The 21316-nt window shown below is 39.7% G+C and overlaps 1 protein-coding gene across 14 annotated transcripts in view; it reads left to right on the plus strand.

The window, feature by feature from the left end:
- Abi3bp (ABI family member 3 binding protein) overlaps window positions 1–21316 on the plus strand; it is a 211911-nt gene that overhangs the window by 100776 nt on the left and 89819 nt on the right. For 13 of the 14 annotated variants that reach the window (XM_075964714.1, XM_075964761.1, XM_075964734.1 and 10 more), the window contains exons 7-14: window positions 9316–9364; window positions 10473–10544; window positions 10981–11073; window positions 15652–15729; window positions 17513–17587; window positions 18327–18401; window positions 20378–20449; window positions 20898–20972. In XM_075964714.1, coding sequence (XP_075820829.1) covers window positions 9316–9364; window positions 10473–10544; window positions 10981–11073; window positions 15652–15729; window positions 17513–17587; window positions 18327–18401; window positions 20378–20449; window positions 20898–20972 — 589 coding nt within the window. The remainder of the gene's footprint in view (window positions 1–9315; window positions 9365–10472; window positions 10545–10980; window positions 11074–15651; window positions 15730–17512; window positions 17588–18326; window positions 18402–20377; window positions 20450–20897; window positions 20973–21316) is intronic. The other variant, XM_075964752.1, reaches the window with a different exon arrangement.

The following is a 21316-nucleotide window of genomic DNA, read 5'->3' on the forward strand; positions in this document are numbered from 1 at the left end:
TGGCCATTAGTTGTGGCTCTTTGTTAATTGGGAAGTGTGTGATTTTTTTCCTGACTATTTTAAGACTTCATAGACTAAAGAGTCTTTAGTCTATGACATAGACAAAGAGTCCTTTGTAATGTCATCTAGATTTTTTCCCTTACATTTGCCATCAACTTTGTTGGTGGCAATTGTTGAGAGTCTCATCTTAAAATGTGCTGTATCCAGAGATTGAGATTAGACTTCATCTACCGTCAGCTGTGTTCTAGTTTTCAAGGCCTTTCCCTCTTCATACAAAAGATGAATATACATCTCCCTTTATAATTTTTAGTTTTGCAACAGTTAAGCTCTAAACTCCATGGGTTTTCCTTCTCTGTCATGTTCAATAAGGCTCGGCACTTTTCTAAGCAGTCGGTTGGCCTAGCAGCATGGATTGAATGATACTCTCTAAAGTCTCTTTGATTTTTGTGTCTCTTGAGATCAGTCAATATTACATATGAAAAAACAAAACTGCTACATTGCAGAAGAGAAACATCAGGATACAGCTGCTGTTTCATCCTTCTCTTTCAGCTTTGTATGTCAATCATTCTTATTTATTTTTGTCAGAAGACCTCATGTAGGATGCATTCTCAGTGAGATTGGAAAAGATGAATGATTATTCACGACAGCAGAATTTAATTTCTTATTCCTTGTAACAAACAGCTGTGATAGGGCTGGAGAGGAGCTTCCTACATCTGTGACACAGAGCCAAAGTTGTATCACTTCCATGTGTGAGGTGGAGCACCCCCGAATCTAGCCAGCTGCGATGAGCTGTACTTGAAAACTCTCGGTTATTTCCAAAGGAAAACCCAAGTTCATTGAAAAGAAGCTTCAGAGCTCTTCTGTGAAACTCTTTGTGAACATCTTCTGGATAGCAAAGAAGTGTCTCATGGAGTGACTTCTGCTCTCAGGCAGCCTTGAGTGGTGGGAAAGCTACACAGGCGCCACACAAGACAGCCGTTGTCCGTGAGATGTGGTCCTGTAGACTCCATCAGAAAGTTGATATGATATTTCAGATGTGCATTTCAGTCCAGACCAAGCCTTTGCCCCAGTATCCACCCATGTCTTCTCTGAGACCAATCATGAAAGGGAGTGTTTCAAGAGGCATGCGATGTCTTACTTTTCAGTTTTAAGTAAAAGACCCATTGAAGACGGTTTTCATTCAATATTCTCATGTCTAAACATTTGAAACCACAAAATATCTTAGCATCCTCCTAAAAGAAGTATTTTATACAGGAAAAGTATTTTAACATTAGGTATCCTTTTAAAAAAATAATAATTAGGCTAAATGTTTGTACATTAAATCACTCCATCTTATCTCCCTGATAATATTGTATACTTAAATTTATATATGCAGGCATGTATTCTGTTGGCAGGGACCACACAAATTGTGCCGGGGACATGAGGAAGGCTCTTTTCTGATTAGTTAGTATCTTTGTTTTACCAGTTGCTAAGTACCTTCAATGATGTCACTCCTTTCTTTGCCTCGAAAATAATGAAGAATAAGCATAAACAAAACTCTGATTTTTCATATATAACATAAATGCATCATTTGAAATGCATAAAATAAAGAAAATATTTATCATGATATTCATGATGGTTTTCTCCTTTCAGAATCTACTATATTCCTTTATAAAAAATATTTATTCTCTTCTGTATTATTTTCTGACCACAGTTCCCCCATTCACTCCTCCTTTCCTTTCAGGGCCAGGATTTCCAAGGGATATGAAGCAAACACGGCACATCAAGTTATGATAAGACTAGGCACATCTCCTCATATTAAGTCTGGATGAGGCAACCCAGTAGGAGGAAAAGGATCTTAATAGCAGACAAAAGAGTCAGAGACAGTCCCTGCTCTCACTGCTAGTGGTCCCACAGAGATTCAAAGTAACACAGCCATACATATATGCAGATGGCTTAGGTCAGACCCAAGTAGGCTTCCTGATTGTCATCTCAACTTCAGTCTCTCTGAGCCCCTCTGAGCTGAGGTTAGTTGATTCTGTAGGCTGTGTTCTCATGGTGTCCTTGATTATATCCCACCCCCTTTTTATGATATCCATTTTTAGTGTAACGTTTTTATTTATTTCTTGACCACAATAGATTATATTTTTTTACAAAAATAAGCATCTATTACCAAATGCTTGTTACTAGGTTTTATTGAAAAATCAAATGACTTATATTTAAACACGTTTTCTCTTTAAAAATTCTTAAATCTAATTTATTCAATAAACAACACCAGTTATTGAAGTATGTATTACAGTTGAATGTATTTTGAAATGTAAAGTTATTTGATGCAACTTTCCTGAGAATCTGTGTTTAAAGGATTAAACTATGATGCTATTTCTACCCTTTCATTTTCCACTCAAAATCAAGTCACTTTAAGAAAGTTACACTCACGACATGGAGGATCCCTCAAGTCTCCTCCTAAAGTCCCCACGTTTTAACATGGTGGCACTGAAGATTTCTAACACAGGTTTTGAAGAGTGTGTTCAAACCATAGCACCATTTCAGCCATGTTATGTGATGAACTTAAGTCTTTATTATTATTATTATTATTAATTATTTTGGGTTTGAGATCCTTATTATCCTGTACTTTCCCTATTCATTTTTATTTCTTTTTTCCATATTTTTTATTTAAAAAATTTACTTTTCATATACCAATTCCAGGTCCCCCTCTTCCTCTTTTCCTACTCCCGCACCTTCCCCCTTTCCATCCCCCATCCACTTCTGAGAGGAGGAAAGGCCTTCCTTGGAGTGTCCAAAGGGTGTGGCAAACCAACTTGAAGCAGAACCAACCCCCTCCTGCCCCTCCCCGCTCCTGTATCAAGGCTGAGCAAAGTATTCCACCATAAGGAATGGATTTCAAAATCCCAGTTCATGTGCCACTGCTAGGGCCACCCCAACAGATCAAGCTACACAGCTGTCACCCACACTCAGAGGGTCTCGTTTGATCCCATGCAGGTTCCCAAGGTCCATAGTCCATGAGCTACCAGGAGCTTGGGTCAGCCATCTCTGTGATTTTTTCCCATTATGATCTTGACTTCCCCCTACCTTCAACTGAGCTCCAGGAACTCAGCCCAGTGCTTGGCTGTGAGTCACCACATCTGCTTCCATCAGTTACTGGATGTAGGTTTGATGGAGGAAGGTCATTGGTTAAATAAAAAGAAACTGCTTGGTCCTCAATGGTTAGAAGATAGGTGGGAGGAGTAAACAGAACAGAACGCTGGGAGGAAGAGGAAGTGAGCTCAGACTCCATAGCTCTCCTCTCGGGAGCAGACACCTCAGAGAGACGCCATGCTCCCTGCTCCCAGGAAGACGCACAATGAAGCAAGCCGCCAGGTCAGACATGCTGAATCTTTCCCGGTAAGACCAGTGCTACAGTTTATTAGAGATGGGTTGATCGGGATATCAGAATTAGTCAGTAAGGGCTAGAGCTAATGGGCCAAGCAGTGTTTAAATGAATACAATTTGTGTGTTGTTATTTCGGGCATAAGCTAGCCATGCAGGTGGCTGGGGTGTTGGGGACGCAGCCCCGCCGTCCTTATTACTACATAGGTTCGTGTATCTTTCTGGATCTGGGCTACCTCACTCAGGATGTTTTTTTCTAGTTACATTCATTTGCCTGCAAATTTCAAAATGTCATTTTTTTTTTACCACTGAGTAATACTCCGTTGTGTAAATGTACAAGATTTTCTTTACCCATTATTTGGGTGAGGAGCACCTAGGTTGTTTCCATGTTCTGGCCATTATGAATAATGCTGCTATGAACAAAATTGAGCAAATGTCCAGTCCCATGTATTCCACACCCTACCGCAGGTGGGATGAAGTCCATATCTGTCACTCCAATACACACTCATAGGTGTTCACTAAAATGGTATGAATGTGTAAAGTATAAGATTGATCAGAGAAGTTAACAATGAGAATTACCTTATGGTCCCAGTTACAATTAAAACTATATAGTAAGCACCCTTCATTGTTAACATCTGTTCTCTTAAACAGAAGCTTCAATATGCACACACAGACATTGACCACAACATCACACACACACATACACACACACACACACACACACACACACACACACACACACACACACACACACCAGAGATTTATATCTTATTTCAGCTAACCAGAAACTTGAAGACTTTCAAAAATCGAGCATGTTAGAGTCAATTTGAACCAGATGTTAGACTGAAACAGTATGTTTTGTAACTTTCATTAGAACATCCTAAAATGAATTAAAAGCAGAATTTAAAATGACCAAGTACTTCTCATGTGGTTTAGCTCTTGAGTCCTTGAAATTAGATTTTGAATACCCCTTAGCTCCTCCCCAAATGGACAGTTGCAACATCCCAGGTCCTGAAATTAAAATTAAACCCTCAATGGACTCTCTGATGAAAGAAAAATGCCAAATGAACAAACCTTCTAAGAATAGCCTTCGTGATTAGCACTCATATTAATTAAAGCTAACTTTCAATACTGTATCAGGAGGGAGTAGCTATAGGGCAAAGGGTGAATTTAACATTCTTTGTGTGGTTGCTGCTTCTGCTGTGCTTATTTCTACACAGTCAAAGGGTTTCTCTAGTCATGACAATAATAGAACAGGACAGACCCTCCCCCCTCAGTTTATCTCCATTGGCTTTCCCTCTCAACCTTAGTGTTATTTTCACACTGAGCAAGACCAACTTCAAATTCTGTGATTGCGATGGCTATAGCACCCTGTTAAAGGTTAGTACAACCTAAGATGTCTTTAAAGAGACAGGATTTTCTGAGAAAAAAGGTGGTTTATCTCTTCCAGAGCAGTAAGGGTTATATTCACCTCCTAACATGTTGTACACATTCAGAAAACATTTGCTAAAAGAGGAGGATGGAAATTGCAGAAGGACGTGATATGATGATGGATGTTCCAGAAATATTGGGGGTTAACAAGTAGAAAAGCTAAGGTGGACAGCAGAGAAACTGCCTAAGAACATCGCTGCCAGTGGACAGCAGAGAAACTGCCTAAGAACATGGCTGCCAGTGGACAGCAGAGAAACTGCCTAAGAACATCGCTGCCAGTGGACAGCAGAGAAACTGCCTAAGAACATCGCTGCCAGTGGACAGCAGAGAAACTGCCTAAGAACATCGCTGCCAGTGGACAGCAGTATTGCACCTGTGTGTGCCTTACTTAGATGTTTTGTATGGCTATAAGAAGATGCCACAGACTTGGGTAATTCATAATGACCATAGATATATTATTTATATCATTTTAAAGGCTGGGAAGTCTGAGATTAAGGAGCTGGCATCTGAGAAAAGACTTCATTATACATTATACTGTGGCAGGAAGTAAAAGGAAAAGAGGGAGATGAGGACAAAGTTGGCTTTTAATTATTGGTGTCTTAGCTGGGTTTCTATTGCTGTGGTAAATACTGAAACTGAAAGCAATTTGAGAAGGAAAGTGTTTATTTTACCTCACAGATTACAGTTCATCACCAAGAGATGTCAGCCAATAGCTCAAAGAGAACCCTGGAGGCAGAAATGGAAGCAGAAACCATTGAGGAAGGCTTGCTCTCCATGGCTTGCTCAGCCTGCTTTCTTAGACTACTCAACATGACTTGCCCAGGAATGACATGGTCCCTGTGACTTGGGCCCACCCATGTCAATCTGCTAGAGGCATTTTCTAATCTGAGGATTCTCTTCCCAGATAACTCTAGGTTGTGTCAAGTTCGTAAGAAAACAATATGAATAATCAGAAAGCCCATGGTATTGTTGGCTAACTCACTCCTCGGCAATGGGGATCTCTCATGACCTAGTCACCTATTTTACTTATGCCTGCATACTATTGTATTGAAGATTAAGCATTTAATATGTATATTTTGAGGGATGTATTCAAACCATAGTAGAACACCGGCCCACACTAGATGGCAGCCTGAAAGCATGTTGCTACCTCCCTCCTAAACCCTAGCTCCATATTCCAAACCCTAGTTCCATAAATCCATACCTGTGGCTCAGCATACATTTCTCAGTGTCCATAGGAACCAAGCCTGTGAGAACAAGGGAAGAGTAGCAGTTTCTTCCTTCTTTCCTTTCTTTCTTTCTTTCTTTCTTTCTTTCTTTCTTTCTTTCTTTCTTTCTTTATTTATTTATTTTATTAAAGCATTGAACATAAAACTCAAATGAAATTGGGCTATAATTGATTAAATCTTGGTATCTTAAGAATTATCACATTTTGTTTTCTGGTGATTTAAGGTGACATATTTCCTTCCACTTTACTTCATAAGGATCTCTTGGTGGGAACTTTAGTCTTTGGTAGATATACTGAATAGCTGTACTTTCTTTTTTTTTCTGTACTTTCTTAAAACCCTTAAGAAAAAAAACAGCCGGGCAGTGGTGGCACACGACTTTAATCCCAGCACTTGGGAGGGAGAGGCAGGTGGATCTCTGTGAGTTTGAGGCCAGCCTGGTCTACAAGAAACAGTTCCAGGACAGGCTCCAAAGCTACAGAGAAACGCTGTCTTGGGAAAAAAACAAAACAAAACAAAAAACAAACAAAAAACCTATCTACTGAGATGTAGATATTTGTTCACTGGCCTAGTCTTAGTCTCTGGATTTCAGATTAGGAAAGAAAACAATTACAGCTTTAGATAGAAATGCATTCTGCAGCTAAATCATCTCCTTATTTTGGCAGCACACCCTGTACCTATATTCTTGTCATCAACTTAATAAAACATTGGTCAGTTCTCAAGCAAGGGCTCAGAACAGAAACTGTTTTCCATTCATGTGATGAGTGGAATAGTTTCCACTTGTCAAAGAAAAGTTTGTGTGTGAGAAATCACTGTAGCGTAAGAATTATAAATTGGTGTGATCCAATTCAAAGGCGAGCAACACAGCCACGTTTTCGCCTAGAGTGTGCTAGTCTTTGAGAAAGTTCACATTCTGCAAAATATTATGATAGGACTCCTAGGACAAATGGACAGATGCTCAGATGTCGTGGTAACTGTAGCCATTGCCCTGCCCTACTAGGACTAGAAAGATAACCAGGCTTCCGACAGGAGGCTCTCCTGTAACTGGAGTGTGCTCTACTGGCATTTAGAATTCTCAGAAGTCTTGATCTCATGGAGAGAGAGAATTGAGTGGTGGCTAAGGGTGGGAAAAGAAACATCAAGGGAGGGGGTATGTTAAGGCTTCAGTTAGACAGGAGGAAGAAGTTTTTGAGAATTATTACACACCAGAAAGCAACAATCAACTTTATTGAAATATGTTTAAAATGTCTCACCATAAGAATGGCCAGTCACATTGTATAACTTAATCAAAACATCACATTGTATCTCATAAGCATGACATACTTATAAATAAATTTAAAGCTATGAATGGTAAGAAATGAGCTGTTTGAACGTGGCAACAACATCGTTAGCAGTGAGAGGTGGAGACATAGGCTGGGAGGACATGCACGGAACAAGCAGAGTAGTGTCCTGGCTGCTAGGGGTGGGGCATGGAGCAGGATAGAGTGACAGGGACAGCCTGTCCTCGGTGGGAACTGTGTGCACGTGCCATAGTGATGAAGCCAGAAGGGATCTTTCTGCCAGTGTGAGCTCAGAACTGACAATATTTTGTCTTTGCTATGAGTGCTGTTCTCTTGTGTTTTTCTATTTGTATGGTTTCCCTGCTCTTGCCTTGGAAAAAATATGGCAAAGATATTTTTCAGTCATTTTTCTGTCCACCAGTGGTAGGTGACCGAAGTTGCAGTGTGGAAGCGTGTGTGACTGGTAAAGTAACGTGAAAACAGTTTTCTCTAATTGTAACTATTGTAACTCACTTGTTTAAGGAACTTGGAAAGTAAAGGTATATGCACAAAAATTAATGGCAATTTGTAATAACTACTGCTAAAATTATGTCTTTCCTCCCAGTCTGTTGTTTGTATTATGTATGTATGTATGTATGTGTGTGTGTTATAAAAATGTGTTATAGTGTGAGTGGGACTATATTTGTAGTCTTCATATTTTTTCAGGCTGTTATAATAGAAGTAAACCATTTGAACTATAGCTTATTGAACCCAAACCTGAACTGAATGAAGTTGTTTTCAACTGTAGTAATAAATGCGCCTCCACACATGATTATCTGTACCTGACTGAGTAGAAAGGCTGGCATGGTAAGAGGAATCACTGGGTCAATGACTGGAGATCATCCTTTAAAAATAAATATCCAATGACAGTATTTTTTTTTAGTATTTAAACATAATACAGGATGGTAATTAGACAAGTGTAGAGTTGGTGCTATGGCCCCTCTTTACCATGTCTTATTAGACCATTCTGAAAATGATAAGGTGTCACCACACTTCTTACTCATGGTTGTGAATGCCTATTTTACCAATGTCTGACATTCAGTGCACACTCAAAATAGGTAGGTCTGCACATGTGTCTACTCAGTGTCCATGAGTTAAACCAAGTGCCAAAACCTGGCCACTCTTACTCTTTCAACAACTCAACTCTGATCCTCCTGTTTGAACTCTCTGCCGTTCTCATCACCTCTCTTCACACCTCTCTCATCTTCTCCACCTTTGGCCATGTGATTGTGTCTGTCCATGATTCCACTTTAAAGTCTAAGCCTGTCCCTAGGCACTGTATGATATCAAAACATCCCAGATTTCAGAGACAGTTGGGGCGAAGGAGAGACAAATCATGCATGGCACCCTCTAGGTCACTCATTGTCTTGAGATTGGGAGTCCCTCATTTATAGATCAGTTCAGGGTGATTAAATACGGTTTCAATTTTAAGAACTATCTAGTTCTGAGAACCTATTCTTCTGTCTTAGGCAATAAATGGTGATGCTAAGAGTTCATGGTGGTTGGAGTATCAGCAATAATGGCAGCACCAGTAGGTCATGCTCAAATAGTCAGACTTGAGTGTATTAAAAGATAGTATGTAGCTCAACATCTTTTTGAGAGAAAATGTGAAGATAGTTCTTGGTTGGGCCACACGGCAAACAAAACAGAAATGACCTCTATCCCTCTATAGAGGATTTAGTTCCTTTCAACTGCAATTTCTAAGCAAATGAGAGTTCTGAAGACTTGCCTCTGTGAGGTTTTGGCTCTTTACGGGGTAAACAAATGAGTTCAGTACAATGGAGGCATATGTGCTGAAAAATCTATCCAGTGACTGCTAAACCGCTGTCATGGGTGACTTCATTAAAGACAGGAAAGGACTCCTCTCAGAATTCTGATTCATTTTTGATTGACAGTGATGTAAAAACTGACCTTCTCTCTCTCTCTCTCTCTCTCTCTCTCTCTCTCTCTCTCTCTCTCTCTCTCTCTCTCTGCAGCCAGCGTATGTCCCGAGGAAGCTCATCCCAATCACAATCATCAAGCAAGGTAATTAATCGCTGTATTCAGCAACTGCTGTAGTCGGCTGCTTAGTTGAACACACAGTGCTTGTTTTCTCAATTCTTCTTGCAATGGCATTTGGAAAGCATTAGAAGAAACTAGTGTAAGTTAGTAAACTCGTAGTTAATACATACTTTGGGCTGTTACCAATGTGAAAAGCCTTGGCCAAATCTTACCATTTGGGCAGCAAAGCAGTTGTACCGTGTGTCACATTAAAAAAAAATAATAATCAGTTAAACATGTCGGACTTTACTTTGGAGCTTTACTTAGAATTAAGTTCGCCCACACGAGGAAGACAATTAGGAGACCATTTAGGATACTTAGAATGCAGACTGTGATTTAGTGGTCACTTAGGGGAAGTAAAGATGTTCCACGTTTTAAAAATTAAAGTGTTGTATTTCATTTCTGTGTCCAGTTGTTTTGTTTTGATTTCCAGTTTTCAAATTATTAAAAATGACCCCATTATTTCCAGAAAAATCTCTTGGTAGAAGAGCTAAAACCTTAAAATAGTTCATTTTAAGGAAACACAGTATCCTAAGTATACACTAAAGTCATGGTCACTTACTGCTGGAATCACTGAAAGATTCTTCAATTTGAAGATATATGCTTTTTAATCTATTTTTTTCCAAGGCAGGGTTTCTCTATGGCTGCCCTGGAACTGACTCTGTAGACAGGATAGTCTTGAATGTGTGGAAATCCACCTGCCTCTGCTTCCTCAGTGCTAGGATTTAAGGCATATGCCACCACAGCCTGGCTTATGGTTTCTAATTTTCTATTTTCTTGTTATTGCAGTATTGTATGCTAGTTCTTAACTGCCTTTTTGGAAAGGGCGGGATGCATAGGGAGTAGAGACAGATGGGATTTTCTGCTGTTTAGGATGGGATACTAAGGGAGAGCGATAAAGAGATGCTTTGTTACCCCCAAAGCATGGATGGTAAAGCAAGGCATATTAGATTCTTCTGTTGATTCTGTAGCCAATCCATTGAATTGCTTCTGTTCATTGATAAATTTAGATTAATACTGCACAAAGTATTAGCTTTTTATTGGTTTCCAAAATAATCCCCATCACACTATTGTTTTTTTTATATCTCACCAGTGATTCAGAATGTTACCCACAGGGCTTCAACGAAAGCCCCAGAGAAGACTCCCTTTGGAGGAACAATACTAGGTAAGTCAGTCATGAAATGTATATCTAGGATAGACCGTCTAGGGTATCTTTTGATGAGAGAGTCCTTGCAGGGATGTGTCCTGTGAGCAAGTGTGCTAAAGTGACTGTCAGTCCATTTCATTTCCTGTTTAATTTCTTCACTTGTGCCCAGTCTAAGCTACCAACCAAGACACACTGACTTTGTCTTGGCTGTAGCCCATGCAGAGGCTTTGAGCCTGTGAGGGCAAACTCTGAGGATTTCTGGTGATAAGCTCTAGATGTGGAAGATACCCATTTAAAAAGGTGCTATCGAATTTTGCCAAGATTTCCAATGTGGAGCTAAAGTTAACCAAAGGAAGGGAAGGACCGATCTTTGAATTCTACTTTATAATTCTCCATTCTTTGATTTTGTCTGGTACATTTTCTTCCTCTTACATTTATATCTATTTCCTTGCAGTTCATCTTATTATTCCGGGTCTTAATGATTCCACGGTAAAACTTCCCACATCCATAATGCTTGAGATTTCGGATGCTCTCAAGGCACAATTAGGTAAGCAGGGGCTTTTCTGTGAGCAGTAGCACTGGATAACACAGCCCTGAGATTACGTGAGGAATATTGCAGATGAGACTTTTGAGAACAAAATAATGAGTACAGAGAAGAGCCTGGAGGGTCAGAGACATTAGTATCAACAATTTTGTATGGAAAGCTATTTTATACATGTACCTGCACATGTGAAGGAAAAGTAGGAGTCAGTATCTGAAAGGTTCTCATTTGAATAGGTATAATTTTCAAGTAGGGAACTTTTCTTAAATTATAGTCTTCGAAGTTTGTTATAAGGGACCATTAGATATTTTCCATAAGAGCGTATTTAAAGGGACATTGAGAATATGCTTGAGTCTGGTGTTGCTGCCTTCTTCTAGAAAGAATTGGGAAAAGTCTGTGTAATTAAGAAAGCATTAGCCAGGGCCCCTGGCAGTGGCAACAGGATTTGTTCCTACTACTTGTGCTGGCCTTTTGGAACCCATTCTTGTTGTGGGAGGTCCTTCCGCTCCCTCAGCCAATAGCCGCTGAGATACCAGCCCATTGGGGCATAGTCTCTCTCTTTTTCTGACCAATGGGCTGGTATCTCAGTGGCTATTGGCTGAGGGAGCGAAAGGACCTCCTGCAACACGCTCTCTTTGCATGGATAACTTGCTCAGCCTGGATATAGTAGGGAGGGCCTTGGTCCTTCCTTGGAACAATGTGCTTTTCCCTCTCTGTGGAGAGCATGGGGAGTGAAGTTGGGGCAAGGTAGAAGGAATGGGAAGAGTGGAGAGAGTGGGAACTGGGATTGGTATATAAAATGAAAAATGATAGTTTGCTTTCTTTTTGAAAAAATAAAATAAAAAAGTGAAAAAAGGTAACAGTAAAATCTCCTTCAAAGAGACCCAGAGAAAATGATTCTAGTTGTTATATTTGACTATCAAATTGAGCTCAAAGTTGTCTCTCTTGTCATAGAGCTGAAACTTAGATGATGGCCATTCTGACTGAAGCAGATAGAATCTTAGGATAGTTTTAATGTGCATCATTGATGACTAGTGATGTGGAATATTTTTCCATTTCCATGTATATGTATGTAGTGTGCATGTGTTTAAGTATTTATGCTTGCATGTCTAGGTGCATGTGCGCTCGCATGTGTATGTGTGTGTGTGTGCATGTGCGTGTGTGTGTGTGCGTGCGTGTACACGTGTATGTGTGGAGGCCTGAGGTTGATGTGGAAATCAACTTAGATTACTCTTCTGGTTGTTCAATGAGATTGGGTTTCTTAATCAAATATAAGCTTATTGTTATGGTTAGTCTTGCGAGGCATCTTGTTCTGGGGATCCTATGTTTCTGCCTTCTGAGGCTAGAATGATAGATGGGCCTTCATGCATGCCCACTTGAAATTTAGCAGGTTTCAGGGATCTGAAATCTTTAGCATTATGTGACAAGTGTTGTACCACTGAGCCATCTCCTTAGCTGGTTTTGAGTGCTTGTTAAACTGGTTTGGAAGCAGTTTACGAATACCACCCATGTTTGTCCTTTTGAGAACTCTGTTTAGCCCATTTTTACTTGGCTTGTTTTCTTAATGTTTAGTTTTGTTGTTGTTTTTTTCAAGTTCCTTATGTATTCTAGACACTGATTCCCTATCAGATGTATAGCTCAAAAATACTTTCTCATATGCTATGGGCTACCCTTTCATAGGGTTATGGTTTTCTTTGCAGTACAAAGGTGTCTGGTTTTTCTGAGACTGCATTTGTTGGTTTTATTTATTGTGGAGTCCTATTTTAAACATGCCTATCTATGCCTAGATGTTGACGGTCTTTCTTTATCATCTAGTAGTTTCAGAATATTAAGTCTTATTTTGCTTTTAGTTGATGGTGATTAAACATAATTATGATTTATAGTTCAATACAGGTATATAAAGTGTAATGATGAGTTCAGGATAATTGGCATATTTACCACTTCAGATGTATGCAATATCTTTGCATTGGAGCATTTTAACTTCTCTCTGCTTGTTATCTTGAAATGTCACATTAATTGCTGTCAGTCAGAATCATCCTGTTGTGCTATAGAGTGTGGTGGGAGTTCTTTATGTATTTTAGACATTGAGTCTCTATGTGAAACATGACTTTAAGATGTTTTCTTCCAATTTGTAGGCTTCTATTCATTTTGTTGATTAATTATTTTGCTCTACAGAACACCTTTTTTTTTCCAGAAAAGTTGTGTAGGCATAAACACTTTTAATGCTACCAAGGGAGAAATAAACTTCCCAATGATAGTTATTACTGCAATTCAGAAAAGTCATATTTTTTGAGGCAGTAAATCAAAAAAATAATAATAACCCCATTGCAGTGGAGCCGATCATGGGCCACCAAGAAATGCAATGGCTTTTGTTCTAAGAACACATGGTGTAAATAAAAGAACAAAAAAAGCTAGTAGTGCACACACTCATCTCCAAAGGACTTACAAAGGGCTTGCCAAAGCTAGGACATACCTGCCAAATGTTAAGAGAAACAACAGAGTTGAAAATAGTATGAAAGAAAAAATGGAGAAAAAAGAATTTACTGAGGTTTAGGCCATACTTGGATGGTGTTTTACTCTGTCAAGATAACAGGTGTATAAAGTGTAAACAAATGCTCATGGGTTGGAAAGTGATATCAGAACTCTCATTTAAATATATTCCCCATCTTCTAACTACTCTGATATCTGATGTCTCATATTTAGAAACACTATATACCTTTATAAGAAATTGTGTGACGATACAAATATATCTTGAGAAGATAGTTTACCATGTTTCCCCATTTGTAATTGCATTTTAGGTTAATGTGATTGGCAATTGAATCTAAGAACCTGAAGCAATCCAGTTTGTTGTCCCCTACTGAGAGTCTAAGATCTTGAGAGAGGGAGAACTGCAAGGGAGACACACAGACACAGAGGGGGGGGCGGGGAGAGACAGACAGACAAAAAGAGACATGGAAACACAGGCATATGGAGACAAAGTTCTGAAGTTAGAGAGGTTTCTTAGCTAGGCAGAAGTTCCCAAAACCAAGACATAGGATATTACTAAGTGAAAAGGGGAAGAGTAACAAATTGCTCTGATGGAGTTGGGAGCACAAGGTGATGGGGACCTTGCACTTTCCATGTGAAGAGTTCAAATTCTGGAGGTGTACACTAAAAGTAATAGGCACAGAGCTCATGAGAAACTTGTGAGCAGAATTATTCTTCACTTGCTAACAACCAGAATGGTTCTAAGTTGAAGCTGTGGCTATAAAAGATGTCCAGAAAGAAAATCTTAGTAAATTTTAGAAATTTTCAAAGGATTTTCTTACAGTATTAGGTGTGTATGCTTGGACATTACAGAAAGAGCTCTTGCTCCTTACACCTTTAACTAGATCTGAACAGCGTTGACTGTTTCTGTCACGTCAGCATGCTGTGCAGCCCTCGACACTGGCTTGACAGTGGTGGCCATCACGTTGCACCTTGTCCACTGAAGTGTGCATTCCCAAAGTCGACATCTGCCTGCTGTCTAATTGCTTTCAACTCTGTAAGCAGTAAGCACATTTTGTGTCCAGACTAAACGAAAATCAGCAAATGGCCTCCACACGAGTGATGCTGGCTATAGCTGGTTACAAAATTCTCATTCTCAAAAAGATTCGAGAACACAGAGTAGATTAGCTTTCTGCCAGGGATGAGTGTGGCCCAGGGAATTTCAGAAAATGTTTGGAGATATTTCCAGTTTAAAATCTGAGAGAATATCTTTCCCAGAGGTTGGGCAATCCTGATTTAGAAGTGTTCTCTTTGAAAAAACACCTAAGTTTTAGAAGCAAGGTTTCCCGAAAGTTGCATAAAGAGAGAAAACCCTCAATTTTGCACCAAATTCCCAGAGACAAAAAGAGAAGATATGTGTTAACATGTGTTTTTAATAAAATCCCTTGGTTGTCAAAGTTTGTTTTGCTACAAATGAATCCAAATAGCATACTTTTTTATGTATCTTATTGGTGGGTTTCAAAATTTTCAGTGTATTAACCTATCCAAATTTTAAAATCATCTTTAATAAAAGGAATTCTCTATTGACTTTTAAAAAATTAGTTGTACCTGAATAAAAATCAAGGAACAATTACAGATCCAACTTTGCCTTACAGAAACTTTAAATTGATGAGATTTGTTCAAGTGTTATATTGTGATTTTGTCACTCTTGTACCAATGAAGATCTTACAGAATTTCTTGGATTAATAGAGAAGAATTTTGAAGTCTGCCTTCTATTTATACTAGCCTTGGGAGGAATGGACTCTTAAGTTGCCTGGCTGGTTGGAAGAGATGCGTGTTGATATTTTGGAGAGTTTGCTCAATGGTTGAGTGCACTGTTGCTACCTACAGAAGACTCTGGTTTGACTCCTAGCACCAATCTCACAACCATCCACAACTCCAGTCCACTTTCAGACCTTGGTGGGTACTAGACACCCTCCTGGTACACATACATACAGGCAGGCTCCTACACACAAAATAACAAGCTAAATCAATAAAAATCATGGTTGACTATGTCTGAAATAAGTAAGTTTGAACACTGTAATACAAAGAAATGAAGCATTGTTTTTCTTTTTTCAGCTAAGAATGAAACGTTTACATTAGCAGCAGAATCTAAAACGCCAGAAGTTGAAAAAGTTGAAGCCCAGCCAGTAACAGGTAATGAAATTCCTATAATGCTACTGAGAAAGTAGCTGTGTTTCAAATAGTGAATTGAACTACAAACCCATTTTTTAAAGCAAAGAACGAAAAAGAAATCCATGTTGATCATAAGCATAAAACGATAGGAGATTCTAGGGCTTTACCCTTTGGGAAAGAACAGATGAAAATCGAGCGACTGGATGATGGACAGGACATGTAGCATGGAAGATCGGTGTGCTTTTGACAATGATTGAAGATGCCATCAACACTGAGGCAGTTTAACTAAGGGTCATGCCTTGTTCATGGCCTTTTCATGTGTATGAATACTGCGGACCATTCTTCATTGCCCAGTTACCTTCACAAGGTATAGCAAATCTTATACCCATCATAAATCCATAACTTGATAGTGATGAAAATGCATTGAAATAATTTAGAAACAAATGTCCCTGCAGATTAATATCCCTAATATAGAGAATATGCAGTAGTTTGGTTAAAAACAACGACAACTAAAGAAACATGTGGTAAGTAGTGTCTTCATAGTTTATCGTTGCTACTACCAAACATAACATCTGTTCTCCACATACGTCTGCCCAGCCTAATTCTCTGGGGAGACATTAGTCTTGGAAGGAGTGAGATTTTGCCAGTGTAGTGCCACCTTCTCCAGGAGTTGATGACACAGACAAGTGGCAAGCTCACCATTAGTTAAAGAGCTCCCATCGAAAGTGAACCTTTTGATTCACAACATTCCTGTAGCTTGAGGTCTTTGTGGTATTCTATTTTCACTAAATTTTGGGACTTACGTCTGGTTGAGAGAGGATAGGATTGGTGTCATAACAAACAACTTGAAGAAGCAGACTGAGCTAGAATGTATTGACAGAATGGATATTGTCTTGTCTTAACAAGAAGTGGGCCTTTATAAGACAGGCGGAAGCTGTTTGAGCTGCTAGCAGCATCCAGTCGAGTGATATTACAAGGTAGTGTTTTGTTTGGGAACTTTGCTGCTCTCAGTTAATGTAGAGAAAAGTGCGCTCAGTTAAATGAGCAGTGGGGAAATGAATCCATTTCTGTGTCAAACCTTCTGCCCAGCTTTCCAACTCACACTTTCTTCACTTGGCAGAATGTCTGATGAGAGTCTACAGCTTTCCCAACTTTCTGCCAAGCCCTCCTCAGAATTTTCCACTTCAGAAATACTTGGGCAATCCCCACCACGTATTATTCAGTATCATGAGTGTGTGTCCTTGCTGCAAAATTCTAGGGGTTTGTAGAATTTTTAAATCTTAGTAATCATGTTTCATATTTCTCCAAATCTTCTACCCAAAGTCTTCATTGCCTTTAATGGAGCAGCTGAGACAACCCACCCTGGGGCTGAATATTTGAACACCGATTACAGTTCCAGCCTGGATCCTAGCTCTCTTGGTTGTTTGTGGTGTTTAGAGGAAATCTAGTAATGTGATAGTTATATAGCCCCGCTCTCTTATTTTTCTGCTTGCTCATTAACTCCTGTACGTCACTGTAAGCCTACTTACTATAGGCCCCTTGCAAAGCTGTGGAGATAATGAAGAAAGAAGACAAAACACTCAGATTGCCATGAGAAATGATCTCATAGAGAGGAGTTGGGTATGCTTCTGTGGTATACTTAGAAAGTAACCCAAAGTAGAAAGGATGGATCAGGAAGGAGAGGCAGGCAGGCACCTAGGACAAGTAGGTTCACCCTAGGAACTTGGAAAGACGGGTCATGCCTGGGTTGCATCCTTATTTTGTCTCTCAGCTCATACAGTTGTTTCTATATTTTACTTTTCAGTGACTCCAGAAATAGTTTCAAGAAGCATTAAGCCCACAGTGTCTAGTGCCTTAGACACAGCAGAAACGGTGCTGGGTAATACTGAGAACTGCTTTCCTCCTTAAACTAACAGACAGCAATGATGACAACCTCCTGCACTCATGGTTTAAAAACCTGCTTTATCCTGCCTTCCCCCTCCTTTATCCTGTCTTCCCCCTCCTTTATCCTCCATCCCCCCTCCTTCTTTGTTCTTTTCTTTTTCTGGGAATTAACCTTCCTGTCTGTTGGATATGTTCTGCTGATGAGTTAGCACCATGCCTTGGTACTGGTGACCAACCACAAAGGCAGATGTAGATAAAACACTAACTGCATGCCCCTTTGACCCCTCTTCTGTGTTGGGTTCATGCATTTCAGCCTCCAGAGCTGCTGGAAATCTTGGCTCTCTCTGGGATTTGTCCACATCAGCTATGGAAAGTCTTGTGCCAACTGAATTTGGGAAGAATCACCAAGAGACTTGCTATTTAATGAGAATTTCAGTTGCTCATGTTAACCGCTGTTTCGCCCAAAAGACTCTATCCTGCCTTTCTTGTTTGTTCTCTTCCCTTCAAGAAAAGGAACAGCTTGTGTTGTGTTGTGCATGTGTGACGATGACCTAAAAGACACCCTCCGTTTTAACAGCTATGTGACTTTTCCTAGGAGAGCCAGCTCTCTCCCAGGCTGACTGCTGGAAGAGGCATAGATTGCTCATTGCACGCGAGTCAGTTTGAAGCATTCTGTGCCTGGTGAGGGTTATGCCAAGCCATCATGTTGCTAACCATATTCTTCTTTATTGTAGACCTCAGTGAGAAGACCCCAGAAACAGCACATTCGGTTCTAATACCTGAGTCTGAATTGCCTTTGAGCACTCTAGGTAAAAGTCATTGAACACTGAAGCATCAACGAATCCTACGTTGAGAATATTATGTATGGCTAATAGAAATCCTTGGAGGCAACTTTATTCAAATCCATCTCCTTATAAGAAAAGAATGAGGTTGACAAATAATGCAGAACAATGAACTTTTTCCCTTTTCTTTCTTTCTTTCTTTCTTTCTTTCTTTCTTTCTTTCTTTTCTTTTCTTTTCTTTTCTTTTTCTCTTTTCTTTCTTTCTTTTCCTTTTTCTATTTTTAGATTGGGTTTCTCTGTAGCTTTGGAGCCTGTCCTTGAATTCACTGTGTAGACCAGGCTGGCCTTGAACTCAGAGAGATTCGAGTGCCTTTGCCTCCCAAATTCTGGGATTAAAGGCGTGCACCATCACTGTCTGGTGAACAATAAACTCTAAACTCCTCAGTATGATTTTTATACAATCTTCATAATCTAGGTCCCTAAAGAGGCCTTCCCTGTGACAAAACCACCAGTAACTTTTCTTGGTGTTGATTGTGTATTTGTTGTTGTTGTTGTTATTATAGTTTATTCTTTTCACCAAAATCCTATGTGCCTGAACACAGTGACATCTTCTGTTTTTGTCTTCTGTGCTTTTGTTCACTCACAACCTCATCTTGATAGACAAGGCTTGTTAGAGATTCTATAGATTCCTTAGGATTGTTAGAATTTCTTTTTGAATGAAGTATCAATGAATGGAGGAGCATATTTAGAGAGTTGTGTAGTTGCGTTATGATTTTTAAAGTTCTTTTGCAGATATTTTCGAATTCAATGTGCTTAGTACTTTGAATTAAAATGAAATATACTTAAAATTACATAAATGAGTCACAGTCCAGCTGGCCTTGGTGAGCTCCCAATAGATCAGCCCCATTATCTCAGTGGGTAGGTGCACCCCTCGTGGTCCTGACTTCCTTGCTCATCTTTTCCCTCCTTCCGCCCCTCATTGGGACCTTGGGAGCTCAGTCCAGTGCTCCAGTGTGGGTCTCTGTCTCTATCTCCATCCATCACCAGATGAAGGTTCTATGGTGATATGCAAGATATTCGTCAGTATTGCTATAGGATAGGGTCATTTCAGGTTCCCTATCCTCAGCTGCCCAAGGGACTAACTGGGGACATCACCATGGGCCAGCTGAACTGTGACTGAAAAAGCATGGGATAAAACCGGACTCTCTGAACATGGTGAACAATGAGGACTGACGAGAAGCCAAGGACAATGGCATGGGGTTTTGACCCTACTTCATGTTCTGGCTTTGTGGGAGCCTAGCCAGTTTGGATGCTCACCTTCCTAGACATGGACGGAGGGGGGCGGACCTTGGACTTTCCACAGGGCAGGGAACCCTGACTGCTCTTTGGACTGGAGAGGGATGGGGAGAGGAGTTTGGGGTAGGAGGAAAAGGGTGGGAGGAGGGGGAGGGAAATGGGAGTCTGGGAGGAGGCGGATACTTTTTTTCCCCTTTTCTCAATAAAAAAAATATATATATATATGTAAAAGAAAATAAGAATGGAAAACTTTCACACATTTCATGCCTATAGCAGTAGCAGGAGGTGAACAGCTTTACAATAAAGTTACAAACCTTGAAAAGTTAAAAAAAAATACATAAATGAATGTAGTTGGAAAACTCAAGAAACTAGAAAATATAGATGGAAAAGCCTAAATACCTCATTTAGTGGCTTGATTATAAAATGCCCAAAAGGGAATTTTATACTGGGCATGGTGGCCCATGCTGAAATAAGTGAACATAAAAAGCACAGACAGGAAGGGATTGTGAAATCCAAGACTGGACTACATGATCTCTCAAACACAATTACCTTTAGTTGAAACAAAACTAAAAAGAATCACTGAGTATTTGTTTGACATGCAGTGATTTTTATCTTGTATCTGTTGTTTTTGCAACTTTCAAAATTTTCAAACCTTTTTTGTCCTGTTACATGCACTTGTCCTAACTATCCTGTGTGTTTTACTCCAGCCCCAAAAAGGTTCCCAGAGTTTCCTGAGGCAAAACTAGACTTCCCTTTGGAAAAACCAGAGGATACCTTGGGTAAATAAGAGGGCTTTGTATTTGGTGTGAAGAATACGCATGGTACGCAGAACACGTAACCCAGTGACAGACGCTTGCCTGGCATGTGTGAGGGCGTGGGACTGATCACAGCGTCACATAAAGTGGGTGCTGACTGTGCAGAGTGAGTCCCTTCTCTGTAAAGCTAAATGCACTAACGCAGTGGATCAATTAAGGGAAATCAGTAGTTGGTAGGTTGAAAAAGGAAAATAAAAATATTACTTGATTAGATTTCCTACACCGTCATTAAAAGTCATTCCTGTTAATTTTACACAACCTAGCTGGTTGCTGAATAATCATATGCACATTGACTGCTGAGTGTATGATGACTCTTGATTGGCCCATATGAGCTTTGCTGTATAGGCTTTTCTAGTCACTTAACCATCTCTGCCGTGAAACATTCAACTGCTTCTGTCTCTCTCTAATATAGCTTCAAGTGAAGAGCCGTGGGTGGCACCTGGAGCTAAGACATCTGAAGATTCCAAGTTTGTACAGCCTCAAACTGGTAACTACCTTTCTTAAACAAGTCAGACCATCTTCTGTCTTTACTTATGTAGGTCCTGTTACTAATCATCAATGTAGTTTATGGCAGCTCATGATACGTTTTCTTCTCTTGTTTCTGCTAACGTGCAAGAATGCATCTTTCTCAGCATTAGTTTAGATGATCCGTGGGCCATCCCAATTTATGTTAAATTTCAAATTAAAATAAAAAGTAGGTTATTTGTGATCTCAAGAGTTTACACATTCAGGAACTGACATATTTGTGCTCTCCGGTAGTTGGTATGTTTATTCTTCCATTCATTTGAACCTTTCCTGTTTTGAAATTTGGGGTATATTTGTGCATGTATT

Source organism: Microtus pennsylvanicus, chromosome 1, assembly GCF_037038515.1.
Source record: "Microtus pennsylvanicus isolate mMicPen1 chromosome 1, mMicPen1.hap1, whole genome shotgun sequence".
Lineage (NCBI taxonomy): Eukaryota > Metazoa > Chordata > Mammalia > Rodentia > Cricetidae > Microtus > Microtus pennsylvanicus.